Source organism: Hylobates moloch, unplaced genomic scaffold (genome assembly GCF_009828535.3).
Source record: "Hylobates moloch isolate HMO894 unplaced genomic scaffold, HMol_V3 SCAFFOLD_1, whole genome shotgun sequence".
In the NCBI taxonomy this organism is placed as follows: domain Eukaryota; kingdom Metazoa; phylum Chordata; class Mammalia; order Primates; family Hylobatidae; genus Hylobates; species Hylobates moloch.
In genome coordinates, this window is record NW_026652276.1 from 175,495,789 (window position 1) to 175,515,777 (window position 19,989).

At 34.2% G+C, this 19,989-nt stretch overlaps 1 protein-coding gene across 1 annotated transcript in view; it reads left to right on the plus strand.

Annotated features, from left to right (window-relative positions):
• Positions 1-19,989, plus strand: part of SEMA3D (semaphorin 3D) — a 123,706-nt gene that overhangs the window by 58,069 nt on the left and 45,648 nt on the right. The window contains exon 7 of the mRNA XM_032761199.2: positions 9,279-9,421. Within this exon, the coding sequence (XP_032617090.1) occupies positions 9,279-9,421 (143 nt within the window). The remainder of the gene's footprint in view (positions 1-9,278; positions 9,422-19,989) is intronic.

Below are 19,989 nucleotides of genomic sequence, written 5' to 3' on the forward strand. Positions count from 1 at the left end.
TTTAAGCAGGCAGGCATTTTTCATTCCCATAATAAATATTGGGCCTTAGTGAAGAAGGCCAGGGTAGAGATTTCCTAGGGGCTATCTCTCTATCTCTCAGTGCCTTTTAAGCAGTGACAACATAAACAAAAGGAAAAACACTTTGAAAACATTTCTTTAGTCAAAAACTCCAAATCTATTTGTTTATACAACAATGTGATTCTCATCAGCCAAAAAAGTACCCTTAATAGGTAGTCTTAAAAGGGAAAACAAATATAGAATATCCATGACTATGTGATTACCCATTAATTTCTTAACACACATGCAAAGCAAAGCTATCTTTTTGTGCATTGTCAGATTTTTGTGGAATTATTTGGTTTGAGAGTAACTTCTTAAATGTCACCTATAGAATAGCTTAGATACCTATTTGAGTAAAAAGATATTTTATGGCTTAAAATGAAGTATAAGATTGTATCTCTGTCTTGGGATGGCAAATATCATGTTTCTCCTCTTCTAAAAGACAGTAGTATTTTTCCATTACTGTAACATATTCATTAATAAGTCAGCAGCATTGTCAATACAATAAGTGTAGGAAATATGTGTTCAACTATTATTCGCCTAGATATGCTATTTTTAGTACTGTATGAAGAAGATTAGAGATTAGGAAGCCTTTGAATTGGTTTAACAATTTCCTTAATTAACCACTTCTGAGACCCTATTGCCTACTGGGTGCTACTCTACCCTTGTGGCCTGCATAGATAGATAGGGGAGGGTCACTGACCTCACGGAGGATGAATGCCTTGCTCAGCCTGAAGCATAAAGCAGGAGTGGGAGACAAGGCTACAAAGCTGTAAATATTATCTTGAAACCATGATGGCTTACTTTTTAATCAAGGAGTCAGAACTTTGTTTTTCTAAAGGTAACTTACAAAAACAATAGCATTTTTTTATTATACTTTAAGTTTTAGGGTACATGTGCACAATGTGCAGGTTTGTTACATATGTATACATGTGCCATGTTGGTGTGCTGCACCCATTAACTTGTCATTTAGCATTAGGTATATCTCCTAATGCTATCCCTCCCCCTCCCCCCACCCCACAACAGGCCCCGGTGTGTAATGTTCCCCTTCCTGTGTCCATGTGTTCTCACTGTTCAATTCCCACCTATGAGTGAGAACATGCAGTGTTTGGTTTTTTGTCCTTGCGATAGTTTGCTGAGAATGATGGTTTCCAGTTTTTTAATAGCATGAATGGAAGACTAAAGAAGGACGAGGACAGAGAGACAAGAGGCCATTGCATGAAAATAGGGAAATGAGAAAGGGACAGCAACAAAGGTAGTGGAAGTGGGGATGGGCATGAGGATATACTGCAAAGAATATTTGAGAGAGAATATACTGGTTTGTAAATAGAAGAATCCAAGGACATGAGACACAGCTCAAGAGATTTGTATGCTGGGAAAACTTTGCAAGTAAAGAAGCCAGTAGAATAGAAGAAATTGAAGGTAGGAGAAAAGACAAATGGTAGAGAAAGTCTCAATTGACCGAATTCAAGCAAATAATTATGATGCAGAAAAACTGACTTTTATGGTTCTAGGAGATTCAAGGCAGACTGCTTAGCAGATAAAAGCCAGGGTGATCATATGACCTACTTTGCCCAGGACATTTTCAGTTTGCTCCTGTTCTTTTACTCTTAAAAGTGTCCCAGTTTAGACTAAAATTGTTTCTGTGGAAATTATTTATTTGTGCTTAATTCCTGAATGGTGACTTTTGTCAAACTTTAATGTCCATTCAAATTCTTTGCCTGTAAATATGGAATCTATTAACGATAGAATCTATTCACAGGGTGTTATAAGGATAAAATTAAATCATATCGGGGAATCTATTAGAAGACAATTTTAAGAGCTGAATTAGCGTCAATATCATCATGATTATTATTATTCCTGAAGGTAGCAGTGGGAGGTAGAAGTGGGGCTAAAACCTGAATGCTGTGTGATTCTCTACTATCTCTTTTGCATTTTGTATTATTGACCGCCTTTCCATTCTCTCCCTCTACACTTCATAATTCTGTGAGCTCATCCATCCGAATAGTTTCAACTGTTTCCTGTGTTCCAGTATTTCCTAAAATTGTATTTCCAACCTTTTCCTGTAACTAAGTGGCCTCAAAAATAATTTATTTGGATGACTTCCATTTTTATTCTAGATTAAAAGAAAAAAGATTATTGTTTTACATAAAAATCAAGATATGTAAGCCTTAGTTTTGATTGTGCTGTTAAATCTCTTTAAGGTTTTTACAAGTGGTTTAATGACCCTTTGTTTTAATTGGATTTAAAGTCTAAAATATTGTGAATGTTATAGATCTTGTTTCTTCTTTCAAATATGTCCTTCAATATCCATTTTCTGATTTTTATCTATTTTAACTTTCTGAACTTCATCCACCCAGTTACCTTGGCGTTATCTTTGATTCTTTCCTCTTCTTCCTCTCCATTATCTAATCTATTTCTAAGAGCTTTTACTTCCTTGAAAATATCTGTTGACCTTGTTCTTTCTATGGTTACCATTTTCCTATAGGTCTTCGTTACCTCATCTCTGGTTTATTGCCACCATTTTATTGTTTACTAACTGATCTCCCCATCTCTCATCTCTTCCCATTCAAATTTATTTCATATAATATCCATGCTAGTCCTATCTTTGGCACTTTTAAAGTGCTATTTTATTGACTGTTATAAACCTGAGAGAATTACTATTTGCATTTTACATTTGGTGATATATTCAATGTCAGATAATAGTTCATAGTTAAACAGCTAGCAGAGGTGAGATTGAAGCTCGAATATGTGTATCTGGTCCCCGATATTGTATAATTTCCATTGTATGATACAGTTCATCAGCTCAAAATCTGCTCTTTTGATGGCATATCCCCTGCTCTTTGCAACCTCACTACAAACTGGGCCATATGTACATGCCATGTAGGGCAACAGCAAACCAAGGATGTGGGTCTGGTAGCAGGAAGTAGGGACAGATAGAGAAAATGGAGTTCCGCAAGCAATGAGGGAGACCTAGGCAGTCTGGCTGGAGCCAGGGAAAGCAGGGAAAGTACAAGCAGCCAGTCAGATGTTTGCTGAGGGAAAGGCAGGCCAGAGCTAGAAGAGCACAATGCTTCAGGAGATTCAGTCATTCAGGAGTTCCCCAGTCCACAGAAACTAGGGCAGAGTAAGGGGAGAAATCATAGAAATGATGATATTCTTATAATGAAGAGGGATCTGATGGACTAAGACAAAATATTGGCTTCCTCAGAGGACGTTTCTGTCCTTTATGAGAAATGGCCATTTTCCAGATACAGTCAGCCTATGGTCCAAAGTCAATGGGGTCATCTGTCTGGAGTCAAGAGTGGGAAGGGAGACAATACAGATGAACTGCGACAAGTGAGAATTTAACTGTTAAGATGCAGATTCTAAAGGGTTATCATTTTTAATATGATGCTACATGAATCTTTTATAAATCCATATTTATCACTGAAGCACTTAGGGGGTTTAAAATTCTTGATACATATGTGCATGCCATATTGTGTTCTGTGCCCCACTTGGTATTAACCAGAGTGAGATCAACTAACCACTTAACAGTGCAAGGATCCTTCTCAGAATTTTTCTAGGACTGTTTAATCCAGTTTAAAGACTTAAAAAGTAGGAATCCTGATTCTTTCCTTGAGATACTAATCCATCTAGCAAATACCTTACGAGGAGGATACAAAATGGCAAAGATGAAATTTTTTCATCTTTGAGGCAGTTTTCATTTGAAGTTGTAAAAAGTGTTTTTTACAGTACTTTTATGGGCATTTCTAAATGAAATCTTTGATGGTTCCACACTTTGATTTATCAACTTAATCTTAAAACATATAGGAAATAGGAATATAGATGCAAACTAGGGTGTTTACTCAAATGCAGTTGAGCTTTTGTTACAATTCTAGGATAAAACTAAGAAGTGTGACCACTTGGAAGATGAAAGCGAACAATAACGCCTCAGATGCATGCAGATGTTTTTGTTTTCTTTCTTGGAATAGATGAGAACTTTTGTTTTAAATTTTCTTTTTTAACATATGGAGACAGTTTTCATTTGAAGTTTCTCTTGGGGTGATCTGTTGTCTGTAAACTCTCCTTCCACATGAAAGGAGAACATTAAAAAATGATAATAGGAAAATGAGACTATAAGAAGTAATAAAAGGAAGTTAGGAACTTACTATCTATTAAATAATGCTAGTGTGCTCATCTGGGTGAAAAGAGGTTCATAGGGAGAAAGGGAAGTAGTGTGTGCTGCAGGGCACATGAGTTTATGCCATTTTCTTTTGGCAGTGCCTCTTGGTGACATGCTAGTAGTTCATCTGAAAATGCATGATTTCAAACTGCATTCCTACTGGGGCATGTACTCAAATGCCAAATGGAGAAAATGTGCTATAATAAAGCCCAGGTGCCTAATGGTATAATTTTAAGTTGTTTAATTCATCAAGTATGCACTGATTGAATGATACCTATTTTTACCCAAATTTGGCAGCAAATCAGGAAAGAGTTTCTGTCATAAAATACCAACATCAGAGTTCTAAGACCGGACCTCAACAGAATCTGCAAGAAAGAAATTCTGTTCTTGCAACTTGTATTTATTTTTAACTCTCAAGTATGCTTACTATTTAAATCACAGAATAAAGCACTACTTGACACTAACTCTTTTTCTCATAATTAAATTTCTTTATACAACAAACATTTAGCTTTAACACCTTCAGTATTCCCCTGCAAAACATTTTTTACAGTACTTGCAAGAGAGCCAATATTTAAGAGAGAGTTCAATAAAATCAATAATGACTGAATAAACAGAATAAGACTGTCTATGGCATATATCAGTTGAAAGTTAAAATAAATACCACTTGGAAAAATATCCATGCTCTTTCCTCCTCCCACCTCATTGATGTCTTACTGAAATTTCTGAAATGTAGACTAGTATCATAGCCTACCTATTGGCCATTTCAAATAGCCATAACTGTCAACACTTGGATGATGTTTTTCATATCTGAAGTGGGTTTTCCTATGCATTTCTGCAATATGACAATGAATTTCCATATTTATTTATACTCCTTTTACACTTCTTTTATCATTCTGCTCTATTTTATTATTCTGCTCTTTTTCTTTTAATTGAACTCTGTAAACAAGTGAACAGCAATCAGCTCATGGAACCCCTACTCCCATTTGAGTGATTGAGGAAAGCTTTATAAGCAACTCTTTCCTTCATATTGGTATTCCTTTAAACTGTTATGCTTTCCTGTTTCGAATCACCGAGTTCTCACTTTCTCTTTAGAGAGAAGATTCTATACACTTTGTACCACTATGTTATTTTTAAAATTATAAATTCAATTCAATCATTTGGTAGGTTTGACAGGACACTAAAATTTCAAGTGACATCATGCTGCATGTGTAATTTCTACATTAATTATATGCAAGTGCTACAATAAATTCTACTCATGTTACTACTGATGTAATCCCACATATTTGTGAAGATAAGGAAATCCAATCATTTCCTATAATTTCTGCATAGTTTCAGCTTTATATATTTTCCCATTCATATTACTTTAGAATTTATTATTAATTCCCCACGCCCCCTATCCATACATACATACAACTATATTATTGACCTTGAGTTAATGAGTCTAAATGTATCTTTTCCCATCCCGTATATAGATAGGGTTTTATTTATTTTTGTATTTGTATATGTTTAAAATACACATGGCAGTTCAGCTAGAGAATTCCATCCAGTTTGGCAGCACTGGATTTAAGCATCTGTAAATTCAAAAAGTTCTAAAGATTATTATTCATCCCTGGTCTGTGTTTGTGGGAGCCCACAGTTGGTTGTTTTTCTGTGTTCATTGCTGTAATATCATTTCAAGTCAGTGGAAAAATCACGGCTACGCATTCTCTTTAGCCATGTCTTGACCATTTGTCAATATTTCCTTAATCCAGATTATACTTGGTTTGATATAGAGTGTCAGTTCTTATTCATTCTTGTATTATTTAATTCAAATAGTTTTCTTTTTTTGCACTAAGTTCCTTGAATATAATAGTAATGAAATGTATTATTTCTCTGTTTTCTTGAACTTCAGAAACCCGAATCTCACATTTATAGAAAAATTTGATCCCACAAAGAGTTGCTTTTTTTTTTTTTTTTTTGAGGTGGAGTCTCACTGTGTCGCCCAGGCTGGAGTGTAGTGGTGCAATCTTGGCTCACTGCAAGCTCCGCCTCCTGGGTTCAGGCCATTCTCCTGCCTCAGCCTCCCGAGTAGCTGGGACTACAGGCGACCACCACCACGCCCGATAATTTTTTTGTATTTTTAGTAGAAACGGGCTTTCACCGTGTTAGCCAGGATGGTCTCTTATCTCCTTACCTCGTGATGCGCTGGCCTCGGCCTCCCAAAGTGCTGGGATTACAGGAGTGAGCCACACCAAGAGTTGCTTTTTAAAAGAAAACATGTTTAAATAAAAAATCTGAAGTGTTGGTTTGCGATTAAAAAAAAACTTTTTTTTTACTTTGCTCAGTGATCAAAGCCAAGTGTTTGTGATTTACTAACAATTTGAAAGAGAGCCGGGGCGGGGGTTGGGGGAGACAGTGAATGGAATTTTTAATAGGCCTTGAAATTTTGAGATTAATTAGAAAAAAAATTAAATACTTTGTGTGGTTTTCTAAAATTTTATTTTTATATATTTTTGAAAAAAATATACCAAAGTGAGATTGTCAAGAATATAAAAGTCCATCGAAGCTCTAAATTACCAACAAAACAAACAAAACAAAACAGGAAAATAATACAGAATAAGGAGAAGAAAGTTCATGAATGTATTTCCCTCCTTTCTTTTCCTTTCAAAGCTTTGCATTAAAGCAAAGAAGAGATTGGATGGGAGACACAGGGCCAACCCAAAGAGGCTGAGACTATATTGACTGAATACCCATCACTTGGAATCCAACGTTAACTTTTTATTTAATTATTTATTTATTTATTTGAGACAGAGTCTGTCTCTGTCACCCAGGCTGGAGTGCCCTGGTGTGATCTCGGCTCTCTGCAACCTCTGCCTTCTGGGTTCAAGGGATTCTCGTGCCTCAGCCTCCCAAGTAGCTGGGATTACAGATGTGCACCACCATGCCCGGCTAACTTTTGTATTTTTAGTAGACAGGGTTTCACCATATTGGCCAGGCTGTTCTCAAACTACTGACCTCAGGTGATCCACCTGCCTCAGCCTCCCAAAGTGCTGGGATTATAAGCGTGAGCCACAACACCCAGCCCCAACATTAACTTTTGTCTATTGAAGAAGGCTACTGTGAAGCTTTATTGGGATATTGGCCAATTGCTGTACATTTGCAGGAGAGTGATTTTCATAACACCTGGGGCACACAGCAATCAGAGCTCTAGGCAAAACTCTAGAAAAGGAGATATTGATCTTTTTCACCTCCTGCCAATTTATTTTTCTTTTAAAACTTTTTGGCTTCTCTTTTCTCTTGCTTCTACTTCTTAAAAAGTCAGTGCTCAGTACTTCTTTCCAGGTGCCACATATTTTCTAATTAAAGTCTTTCCTTCATTTCTCAATAACCATACTCTCTGTCTTCTTTGCTTTAATCCAATTATTTCTGAACTGGTATCATCCTATTACGCATCTGTTACCTGGTTACTTCACAATTATTTAAAACCAAGACTTAAAATGCCGAATACCTCTTAAACAAGGATTTAGAAACCCAAATAAATTTGTCAGTGATACAGTGAAAATAGGTTTATCATATTGCAAACACTTTTACACTGTACGTATATTATGGCCATCTTTCCAGGTCAGTCCTACAGATCTACTAAATTTTTAATAATGACATATTATATTTACAAGTACATGGATGTACTCAATTTTCTATTAACCCCTGTATATTGTCATCATAATGATAATGCTTATCAGCCCCATAACTATCTTAATAATAATCATATTTATTAAACACTTATTATATAATCAGCCTTTGCCTGATGCTAAATGCTATATATATATATATATATATATGCTGTATATAAATTTCAGTATGACATCAATGAGGTGGGAGGAGGAAAAAGCATGGATATTTTTCCAAGTGCTATTTATTTTACCTTTCAACTGATATATACCATAAATAGCCTTATTCTGTTTATTCAGTCATTGATTTTATAGAACTATCTCGTAAATATTGGCTTTTGTACTGTAAAAAATTGTTTTGGAGGGGAATACTGGAGATGTTAAAGCTAAATATTTGTTGTATAAAGAAATTTAATGCTATATATATGCTATATATATAAAATGTTATATATATAAATGCTATATGTATAGCATATATACACATATAAAAAGGAATTTAATGCTTATATATGCTATATGTATATAAATGCTATATATATACACATATAAATCCACTTGATAATAATATAAATTATCTTGTTAGGTAGATGACGTTGGTAGTCTTATATTACATATGAGAAAATTGAGTCATTGAAAAGATAAATAATGTGTCAAAGGTCACCATTCCAGTAAGTGGCAGAGAAAAGATATAAATTCAGAAAGTTTATCTAGAGCCTATACTGCTATATTGAACTTGAACCAAACACTATTGGTTGTTTCCATTTTTATACCCCTAGGGCAATTACACAAAATTCATCAAAGTATTAATACATCACAGTAGGTCAAAATCAGTGCTAGATTTTTACTATTCCCTAAGCCCTTTATGAAAGACATGGTGGCTAACATGGTGAAACCCCGTCTCTACTAAAAATACAAAAAATTAGCCAGGCGTGGTGGCAGGTGCCTGTAGTCCCAGCTACTCGGGAGGCTGAGGCAGGAGAATGGCACAAACCCGGGAGGCGGAGCTTGCAGTGAGCCGAGATCGCGCCACTGCACTCCAGCCTGGGTGACAGAGCGAGACTCCGTCTCAAAAAAAAAAAAAAAAAAAAAAAAACAACTCCGTTATATAGAAAGAGAATATAAAATGATAGCATCTCCATATCTGAAAAGATCTACAAGTAATTTAGTCTAGTCATCTTCTCACCTGCTCTCTGGAATTCCTGGAGAACTTGTTCAGTACCTCTTTATGCTGATACATATTTCTACATTGTATCATCTTCATTTGTATACACATCTCATTTCCCACATCTGGCTTATAGTTCATTTTTTAAAAATTCTACTGCTAATTGCTTTTACGTGGAAATATTATCAAACTATGATGACTGGATTGTTTCAGTATCTTAATTTATAGCTTCTTTTCTTTCAAACAGGAGCAAAATTTATTGGAACTTTCTCCATACCAGACACCTACAATCCAGATGATGATAAAATATATTTCTTCTTTCGTGAATCATCTCAAGAAGGCAGTACCTCCGATAAAACCATCCTTTCTCGAGTTGGAAGAGTTTGTAAGGCAAGATATATTTATATATTTTACTTAAAATATATATATGAAAAAATCTTTGGCAAGGTTTAAGCCAAAGTTAATGCCCGTTATTCATAAATGGTATGATTCATACTACCCTAGATGTGTAATTTTTGAGATCCAAATGTTAAAAAAAAAAAAAAAGAAAAAGAAGAAAAGAAAGAAAAAGAAAAGAGTTCACATTTTTCAAACATTACAGTTTATTTTTCCAACAGTGCCTGAACTGTTGCCCTGGTGTGAGTTACACTTCTTTGGCAGCTTACTTCTTTTATTGAAGGGCTATTCGTTTGCAAGTGATTGCTATTCCCAGTAACATCACTGCATTGTCCTGATCCCTGGAGCTTAAAATGTTTTCATATAATGTTAAATAATCCAAATGAAAGTAACTTAACGTAATCCCTAGAGTAATTTAAGCATCATCAGATGTATATTCTATATTTTTATCATCACGCACATCACACATGTAAAATTATATATCATTACATGTATCAAATCAGTTGAAATTTTATTATATTATTACTCTATTAAATATTTTCTAGACCTGTAATCTAGATTAGTTTCTGAGAGAAAATGAGGTAAAGAGGAAAAAACAACCACAAGGCAAAATGTTTATTTTGAAGAATACTGCAATGAGTTTTTAATCTTGCCATTTTATGTAAATTATAAATAAACACAGATACTATATGAGAGGCTTCCATTTTGTGCCATCAAAGCTCTCGTTTGACTGAATACAAGCGTTATGGAATAATATTGCTATTAGAATCATACTTTGACTTCAGTAGATTATTTTTCTGCTTAGATTTGTCTCCACTGAAATAACTTTTCTTAAATAGACACCTTTAGCATCAACTCAGTTATTAAGGGGAAGAGCTGTTAATAAATACTCTCAGCGGGAAGCTTTCTTTGGTCTTGTACAAACTTTTCATTTTCTTCTATCTGGACCTATCACATTTTTGTTTCAATCTGTACCCTCAGGCTTCTGAACACTTTCAGGGACAGAAATACAAACCATCATTGCACTTAAAAGTGCTAATGAAAACATGGCTTTTGAATGAGGCCAACTTGTGAGCCCAGATCATTCTTTACCTAGTGTCCTAGCCAATAATGCTGTCTCCCACTGATCCCCTCACCCCCAGGGGACAGATTCTCTAAAAAGCATTCTCATTCTTTCAGACTCTAAGAATTCACAGTAATTTCTCTTGAAGCCTCTTGGCTAGAGATGAATGCCTGTTGTTTGGAGTAGTCCTAATGTGTTAGTGTATTGAAGCATGCCTTATAGCCACAGTATCCTGACCCTGAAAAGCTGTGTTGTGGATTGACATTATTTGTATCAATGAGCTATGTTAAATAAAGAATAAGGGATTTACAATCAATTAAATGAATTTCAAGAGTCACTTTCTGATGAACATATATAGCAAGTAAGTATATATTTTGTGCACCAGTTCAGCGCTTATTTCTTGATAAATATAATCCTTTTAATAGAAATGTATTTATAACAAAGTAATGTCTTACCCTAGTATAAATATACTGAAAGTTAATCTCAGAGTGTATTAAAGAAAAATTTAGTTGTCCCATATATAAATTCCTATATTAAAAGTATAACCTATTCTCTAAACATCAACCATGTAATATTTTATTTATATTATGAAAAAACACCTAGAGAACTGGAAAGGCAGAGAAAATTGTCGTAAATGAGTTTTCTCATCACACACATACACACACACACACACACATACACACACACAAAACGTCCGAGGCCACACAGCAAGATTCTGTCATGCTATTGTTCTTGGTTAAAAAGCTAACAAATTGTGAGATCAAAAAAGAATATATGATGGATGAATTTACTTTTAAAAAAATAGAGGTTCTTCATTAATTAGTGTATCTCTACTCAATCACATTTTTAAATGAGCACATCTTCAGAATTTCTCGCTATACATATAATCCATTGGTCAAATGTCTACAATATTTTGGTTCTAAATGCTTTCTTTGCAGTTTCTTAGTTGCATCACATGCTGCCCATGTTTCTAACTTAATAATCTAAGATTAAGTTGTGGTAAAAAGTGAACACTTTCAAGTGGAGATTTCACTGACAACATGAAAAATGACTTAAAATCTTTATTTAAAATATGACAAGATGTCTTACAAAACAATAACAAGTTTAGCAATAATAAAAAAAGACCTCAGCATCATTGTTGCTGTGGTCTTATTTTCACATAAAAAAGATTATTTTGACATTATTTGAAACTTATTATTCCTTTCTGTGTCTTCCCCCTGTCATTATGATACTGTTTTTTTTCTTTTGACAAATAATAACAGAATGCACGTCTATGCTATGAAACTAAATTGAGTTCAACAGATACAAGTAAAGATCTAGGAAGCAACAGATCATGTTAGAGGAAACTAAGAGTAAACTGTGTATGCTTCACTGAGTTTACAAAGATTTTTTAGTAACATGAGAGTCCTTTATTCTATTTGTTCCACCAGCATATTCCCACAGAACATATTAGGAAATACTCAGGTTTTGTTGTTCTTGCTGTTATAGTTCATTTGTTTTCATTTTTCACTGAATACCTTAGCACAGTAAAGAACTGCTGACAATTTAAGAGCTCCCTTCATCTTCAGCTACTAACTGAAAAACAATTGCTTTATTGACTTGTAAAACTAGTTTTATTGACCTGTCAAAGATAATACTATTAGACTAAGTAGTATACTGTGATTGGTGGGCAAAATATTTTAGCAATAGAGAAACATTATATAAAAAATGGGTAAAGGATTATTCGCAGAACAAGGGTGAACTTCTCAATTTTATAGCTCTTTTGTTTATTATTTTATCATCTCATTATTTCAACAACAGCAACAAGATATAAAATAATTTCTGTGCAAAATGCACTATACTAGACAATTAGTGTAGATAATCAACCACTGTCCCTTTTCTTTCAAAGCTTATAGTATAGTGAGGGCAATAGACATGTCAACAAATAATCATAATGTGATGTGATAGACTTATGAGCTGAGAACTCTAGGGATTTGGTGAAGCACAAAAACATTGTATGAAGGAAGTGGTGCTTTAGTTGAGTTCTATGAGGAAATGGGACTATGCTAAGGAATGGAGGCCAGGCATTTCAGGCAGCATTGCGACAGTTGTTTTTCTTTTGTTTTGGATTGGTTTTGGTTTTGGTTTTGGTTTTATTTTTGTTTATAGAACAGTGAAATCTTGTTGTAACTGGAATTCAAGGGATGTGTCTGGGGAGCAATGACTTTTGAGATTAGAGTGGTAAATTGGTTGATAAGAAGTCTTGTTTCCATGTTAGTGAGTGTGAACTCTATCCTGAAGTCAATGAGGGATTATAAAATGTTTTACACAGAGAAGTGACAAGATAGGTAAATATAGTTAGCAGCAATTTGAAGAATGTATCTGGATCGAGAAATATTTGTGATTGGGAGACCTGTTAGGTTGTTCCCTAAAGATAATAGAAACAAAGAGATAAGCACTAAGAGTAAGTTCAAGAGATAGTTCAGATAGAAAGTATATGTAGATTTCTATAAAGTCCTCACTTTATTACTGCTCTTTTATTATTTGCCTGGTATACATAGGGCTGACCAATAGACCATTCTTGTAATGACAGTAATATTCTACACCTGCACTATCCAATACAATAGCCATGTAGATGTTAGTGTTCAAATATGACTGGCATGACTCATGAGCTAAATTTTTAATGCATTTTAATTCTCTTGCTCCTATCATAGAGATTTTGATACCCACCCTGTAGACAAGTACCCTTTTATTCTTGGTAATTGTGATTCCTAGAAAATACAACATGGACCAGGAACATGTGCAAAGAGATATATTTTGATATGAGATGATAAATAACAAAAAAATTATAAGCACAGATTTTTATATTTGGATATGAAGAACTTGATGTGGTTCTGAGATATGGGGGCACAATAGCCAGTTGAAAATATAACCTGAGGCTCAGTAGTCTCTGGACTCATAAATTTGAAAATGACCAGTATATTGGCAGATCTTGAAGTTATGGAAGTGCCTGACATTGCTCAGGAAGATTTGTAGTGCAAGATCAAGGATAGAATCCAAAGGGACAATGACATTTAGGAAATAGAAAAGTGTCTGCAAAGGCAATTGATAGGAGATGGTGTCATTGCTGAGTGGAAAAACTGGAGAAGAGTGTTGTCACAAGTCAGGGGAAAAGATTGCTTCAAGAAGAAAGCAGTTGTAAAAAATGTCGCTTATCAAAAAGAGGTCAGGTAAGATTATGATTAAAGACTAGGTATTAGATTTTGCAGTGAGGATATCATCAATGACCTTTGCCTGGATGATATGAATGTTCAACTTAAAATCAGATCTAGGCTTACATTTTGCTCTACTTCTCATTCCCTCACTTTCTTAACCTAAAAAATGAGGACACCAGGCACCTATTGCTTCCATGACTATTTTACCAAGCAAATGTAAGGCTTTAATGAGATCATATGAATTTGGATGTGACAGATAACTGAGGAAGGTACCAAAAACAAGGGTAACTTAGATATCTAAGTTTACAAGCATGTAACAATTTACTATAAGAGATTGACATGTAAATAATGTAAATATCTGGTCACACTACAGTAAATTTAATCCCAACAATCACACATATGCACACATGCATGTGCACACACACACACATCTTACACACATTTGGAGCCAGATCAGCGTGCCTGTGCTTAGGTTTCGAAGAAGTTGGTGTTGATGGTAGTGGTGTGTGTATTTTGTGGTGTTAGAGGCAGGTTAGTTACCAAAGTGATCAAAGAGATATGTCATTTTATTCGTTTTAAAGGCTGAAGTTACCATTATTATTTTTATTTATCTTTAGGGGAATTTGTGCTTTGAAGATTGATCTTATTTCTGAACATAGTCAAAGTAATTTGGAGCTGTATTTGGAGAAAGTTGCATAAATGATTAGAACAATGCAAATTTTGGTCAAGAGATATCAATGAAGAGAGACACAATAAATAAACTGACTTAAAAGATAATTTTACTTGGCAACATTGATCAGTGAGAGCCTGAGGAGAATAAGTACCTTCATCCACAGAATATCTTTTAAACTTAATATGTTTATAATTGTACATGGTAGAGCACATTTCCTAATGAATTATTTTTAGTAGTGTTCCTACTTTCCAGTCAAACTGCTTGCTCTATTTTTCCAATAAATTGTTTAACCTTGAAGGATTTCTAAAGTCCTTGTCAAGCTCTACAATTCTTTCATTTTGTGAAACAGTCAATATTTTGAAGCACGAAATGGTGCAACTTACACCCCAAAGAACTGCTCTCGTAGATGGTAAATAACACAGATTTTCATGATGAGCTATTCAATGCTAATTGAATGAATAGGCAAAACCACATGAAATAAACCCACTGAAAAGATTTGTGTCTATTTACTTTGCAAGTTAGTACTTTCAAAATACCATTATTTATGTCTGCATGATGTTTATTACTCTCTCTCTGTGTGTGTGTGTGTGTGTGTGTGTGTGTGTGTGTGTGTGTGTGTGTGTTTCCCTTCAAGACGCATCTTTTAAGTCAATGGGTGGAAATACTAGTTCTTTCAGTGAGACTTGCTTGCAATTTTTCACCTCAAGGCTGTTTTGCGTTACTTTTGAATTCTATTCATTTTTGGAAGAGCTGCCCATTATACTTATGCGAGTCTACTCCAGATTCCAGCTGTAGATTATGCCAGTTCTCTTTTTTTGTTTTGCAGTATTTCCTTTCCCCATGCCAGGAATTCAGTTTGGATGGCCCTTTCACATAACTTGCCTGGGGGTCTCATTAATAGCCCTTTGCTTCAATTCCACTTGCATTGTCTATTTTGATATATGGTCCTATTTGGACAATTACTGCCTTTGAAGATTTGTGTTTTTAGGCCGATGACACTTTCCGTATTTATTGATCTCTGTTGAGCTGTGGTTTTTGTGCTTACTTTCAGCATGTCACTTACAACCTAAATGAGAGATTTAGTGCCCACGAGTTACAGATGTGCTTTTGCTTCACTTCCATCTGTTTTCCTGTCTGAGAAATTCCTAGGAAGGGGTTTATACTGTTTGCTACAGCTTTTTTTTTTTAAGTGAGTGAACTCTGATTCTACCTGAAAAGGACGGCTTAAGATTCCTAGATTTACCTAATTGAATGTGCTAAATCTTAGAAACTGAGTTGTTTAGGATAGTGTATTACACCAGCCCTGTATTTCCAATAATTTTTATGAGTTTCTGAAGTGGTTAGAAAAACATGTTCTCCATTTCTATTTGCTTAGTCATTAACAGCAAATCACAAATAGTCGTCTCTAAATACTAGGTGTTTTTATTTTCAGAAAAAAAAATTGCCTTGAAAGCCTCTATAGAATTTATCCCTTAAAAGTTAGTGGGTTTAATACCTGCCACAAAAGTTTTTGTTGTTCATTTTTTTTTCTCCTCTATCCTTTGCCTTAGATGTTTGAGTTTGTGTATTTTTATTTCCTCTAAAGTATTTCAAGATTATTAGTTGGTAAGGTAAAGGACTCTATGTTATTATATGTCAAGAATTTTGGGGGGACTCCTAAGTATAAGAAGTGGGAAAAAAACTTCTGAAAACAGTAAAGAGCAAGTGCCAATAGACCTTCCTCTGGTAAAGAGAAACGGTATCCATAAATTTCTCTTTATGTTAAAAAATGCTTATAATTTCAGTTGCCAAAGAACATAAGTGGAGATATTTGTTTCTACATGTTATATTTCTACACGTTCTATGTTACGTAGTTGTTTCTACATTTGTTTCTACAACTTAACTTACCTGATTGACTGCCAAATATGGTTATTTGAAAACTCACAACCGTATTTTTAAAATTCATATTATTATTTTTGCCTTTATTTTTTAGTGGTCAGACCCTTTTTTAAAAATCCCAGTGAACCAGGTACATGAAACATAGTTATGGCATTGCAAGTATTGCAAAAGAAGACCCACAGGCTAAAAAGAGAAGTTCAACATAGTTTGTTTCATCTGATTTAATGAGCATAACTTCACTATCTTCCATTAGTTCACTTAATGTATTGAAATACACTCATTTAAGATCTTTGCCATATAGTAATATAGTTCAATATAAGGCATACACTTCTAATGAGTCTTTTGGGGCATACACCAGGATTCACTTTTTGTTTCTACCATGTCATGGTCATAGTTTCAACCTTCTGAATAGGCCACCCTGAGTTTGGATTATCCTTATCATTATTATTTATTTATACAGCCCCATGCAGATCATTTGTACTGTTTTCAAAGAAAGATTCTAAAACCTGTCTCTAGAAATAACCCAGTGAAGACTGAGACAACACAGATAGATGTAGATTGGACAGTTGCTGTGGGATCTGTTATAAATGACAAATCAATCAAAGAATATGAATGATGGATTGAAATATAATAGGCACTAAATCAAAAAGACAAAAGTATTAAATTTCCCTAATCTTATTTGTTGAATTTGTAAAAATGGCCAACAGAAAGCCTGTGTGTTTGCCTCAGTGTTAGTTTGGGTAATGGAATAGGTTTTTATTAATTTATAATACTGTAGTATTGATATCGCACTTCAAAAGAAGGTGAGTAGTATTAATTCAAACTAAAATCTATAAGTGTAAGTGTTATTAATGGGTAGAACAGGGAGTGGGGCACACAAAGGATGCATATATCATGGTTTTCAAAGTGTCTGAGAATTTCATTCTCTTGCTTGCACAAAGATACAGAAGAGCAGTATTAGGCAAAAGAACTAATTTTTAAGCAAAGAATGATTTATAACCTCTAACTCCAGCATCAACTATTTTTTAAAGTTCTTAAACTTTGTCATTATCCAGTTTCTATTGATTTGAAACTGGTGTCCTTCAACTGAAACTCATTAATAGGGTTACAGATCTCTGCATACAAATTAGTAGCTCAACAAAATACTTGTTTTCAAATGTCTTGGAGAGTAAACTGATTTTATAAAATCTTCGGGATTTAAGAGCATAAGAGCTGCAAGTCAATTTTTACATTTTCCAAAATACACTGTTATCTCATACATAGGTTAAAATGGCAATGTTTATAAAGTACTGAGGGATCCTTGAAGAGGATGGTATATACAGATAAAATCATGTTTAACAGAGGAACCCAGCATAGTGACCCAAAGGTCAAAAGGCACACTCAATAAAAGTTCATGTGTGACAGCTGCTAGCTACTTTACATGTCTATGTAAGATTTATAAGGGTTTAAGTTTTGCTGGGACAGTAGAAGGAAAATGTAGTGCCACATTACCCTGCTTTAGGTCTGATCTACGTATCAGTAGATGCTGTGATTAGATCTTAGTAATTCATAACATGCAACCATCATACAATCAAATAACTCATGTACTATATTTTAAAGCTGTTGAAGGATTGCAAATTGTGGTTTGTTTTGTCTTTAATTTTTTTCTTTTTGTAATTAATCATTTTAAGTTAAGAAATACTGCAAACATATAACAAGTACAGGAAAAAGAAAACAGGCACCCTCTATACTTACCACCCAAATTGAACACATGTGATCAGGCTTGTTTACATATACTTTCTTTGTTACTTTCATCTGCATCTTTGCGTAGAGGGTGTCAAGGCTTTTGGAATACCTAACCACAAAAAGTGAATGATAAATGGTGTAGAGACCCACAGAAGTGCCTGGTGACTAAAAACTGCTGATTTTGACATCCTAATAATAAATCTATTGTGTTAGTGAGATGGTTATATTCTTTAGAACTTCACAAAAATAAGCAAGGAGGTGACAATTTAGTACAAAAGTGGTTACCTCCCTTTCAGCCCTCTTCTGGGATTAAAGTTCTTAAAGGAGATTGTGTGGATATGCAAACAAATCCAGGGACTGAGAAACTGGTCAACAAAGTCAGCCCAACTGATGTTTCCCTACATCAGGAGAAATACAACTCCTTGTGAATTGAACTTTGCCATCCCAGGTCATGCTTCTGGATGTCTGTAAGAGTTACTATCCAGTCATTAAATGCTTATAATCCATTCCTGAGTGCTATTATCCCAGGAACTGTATTTGTTTCCCTTCTGACAGCAGGTGGCTTTCATCTTTGGCTTGGATTTTTTTGTTTTGTTTTGTCTTGGTTTTTTATCTTTTTATTCCTGAGGGGCTAGAGAAGGCTGTTGGATGGGTAGGTAAGATTATTTTGTTCAAAAAAATTCTATTTTTTTGTCAGTTTAAAAGAAATGCAGTACAGTATAAATCCCTTTTCTGTCCTACAAATCTAGATAGGATTATTCTGCTAGTTAGAATGTTCTCATGGTCACCTTAAATATCAGTGATAATTGTAAATAGAAAGGGAGGAAATGTTTGAAAATGAACATTTATTGTCACTTTTCCATAGTAAAATGTTCAAAAGAGGATACGATTGCTCATTTTTATGAATACTGTGTATGCCTGTTAAAGGAATGTCACTAAGCAGATATTCTGATTATATATGCATTCACGTAACAAAATAATTTCAGCATATATTCTGTGATGGGTAAGACAAACTTTAGTCTCTGGCATTATATTCATGATCACTGATATATTTGTTTATATTTATTGAATCAACATTACTTTTAGTATTCACTGCTGACCCTCTCAAAATATACAAATTTAGGCAAAGATAATTTAATAAATACTATCAATATATAATAATTCATTAAAATAAAAATGTTTTTACTAGTGCTCTTCTTAGCAAACTAGAAAGCTGATAAAAAATGTAAAGATTAGATACGTTACTTTAAAAAGATCTAAGTCAAGAGCCATGAAAAAGATGGGGAAATATCTTATATTTTTAAATTCATTTAAAATTATCTTAGTTTCTGATAATTCCAGACATACGTCTTCTCACTGGAATCCTACTATAGATGAACACAGAACTCATTGTTACATTAGGAGAAAGCGTCAATATTTTTGCTCATTCTTATTAACATACAGATATCTATTCATAAATGATCTGAGGATATTGGCATTAAAAACAGGTCATATCTAGATAAATCTGTCTGCATCTGCAGACATCTGAAATCATCCAATAACTGGCTGAAATATACTTTATTTTTTAACAATGATACTCATAATAAAGGTACTGTGTATAAAATATAAATGTAAGAGCAATTACCGACACGCTTTTTATGACAGAGTCACTATATAGAACATATTATGCATTTTCTTAAAAGGAAACTGATTATTTAACTTCTTTGCCAATTACTAAATTTTTTAGTAGTTCTTCATGTGCACTTAATAACATACAGACACTTTGGCCTGGCATTAAAGCTTTCCTTGATCTTACCCCAATTTACTTTTATAACTTTTTCCTTCACTATTTTAATTGATCTCAGTCTTCAACTAAACACAGTTTATCCTGATTCCCCTCGATGTCCTGGATTGTTCCACCCATTGTCCTTTTCTCTTGTTTCCAGCACTGAGCGTATTTCCTGAATGAATCTCTAGATATGTAGTTTGGTCCCATCTGTTATTGTAAAAAGTTAGCATTAAATCCAACTCTTCAGTGAAGCTTTTGCCA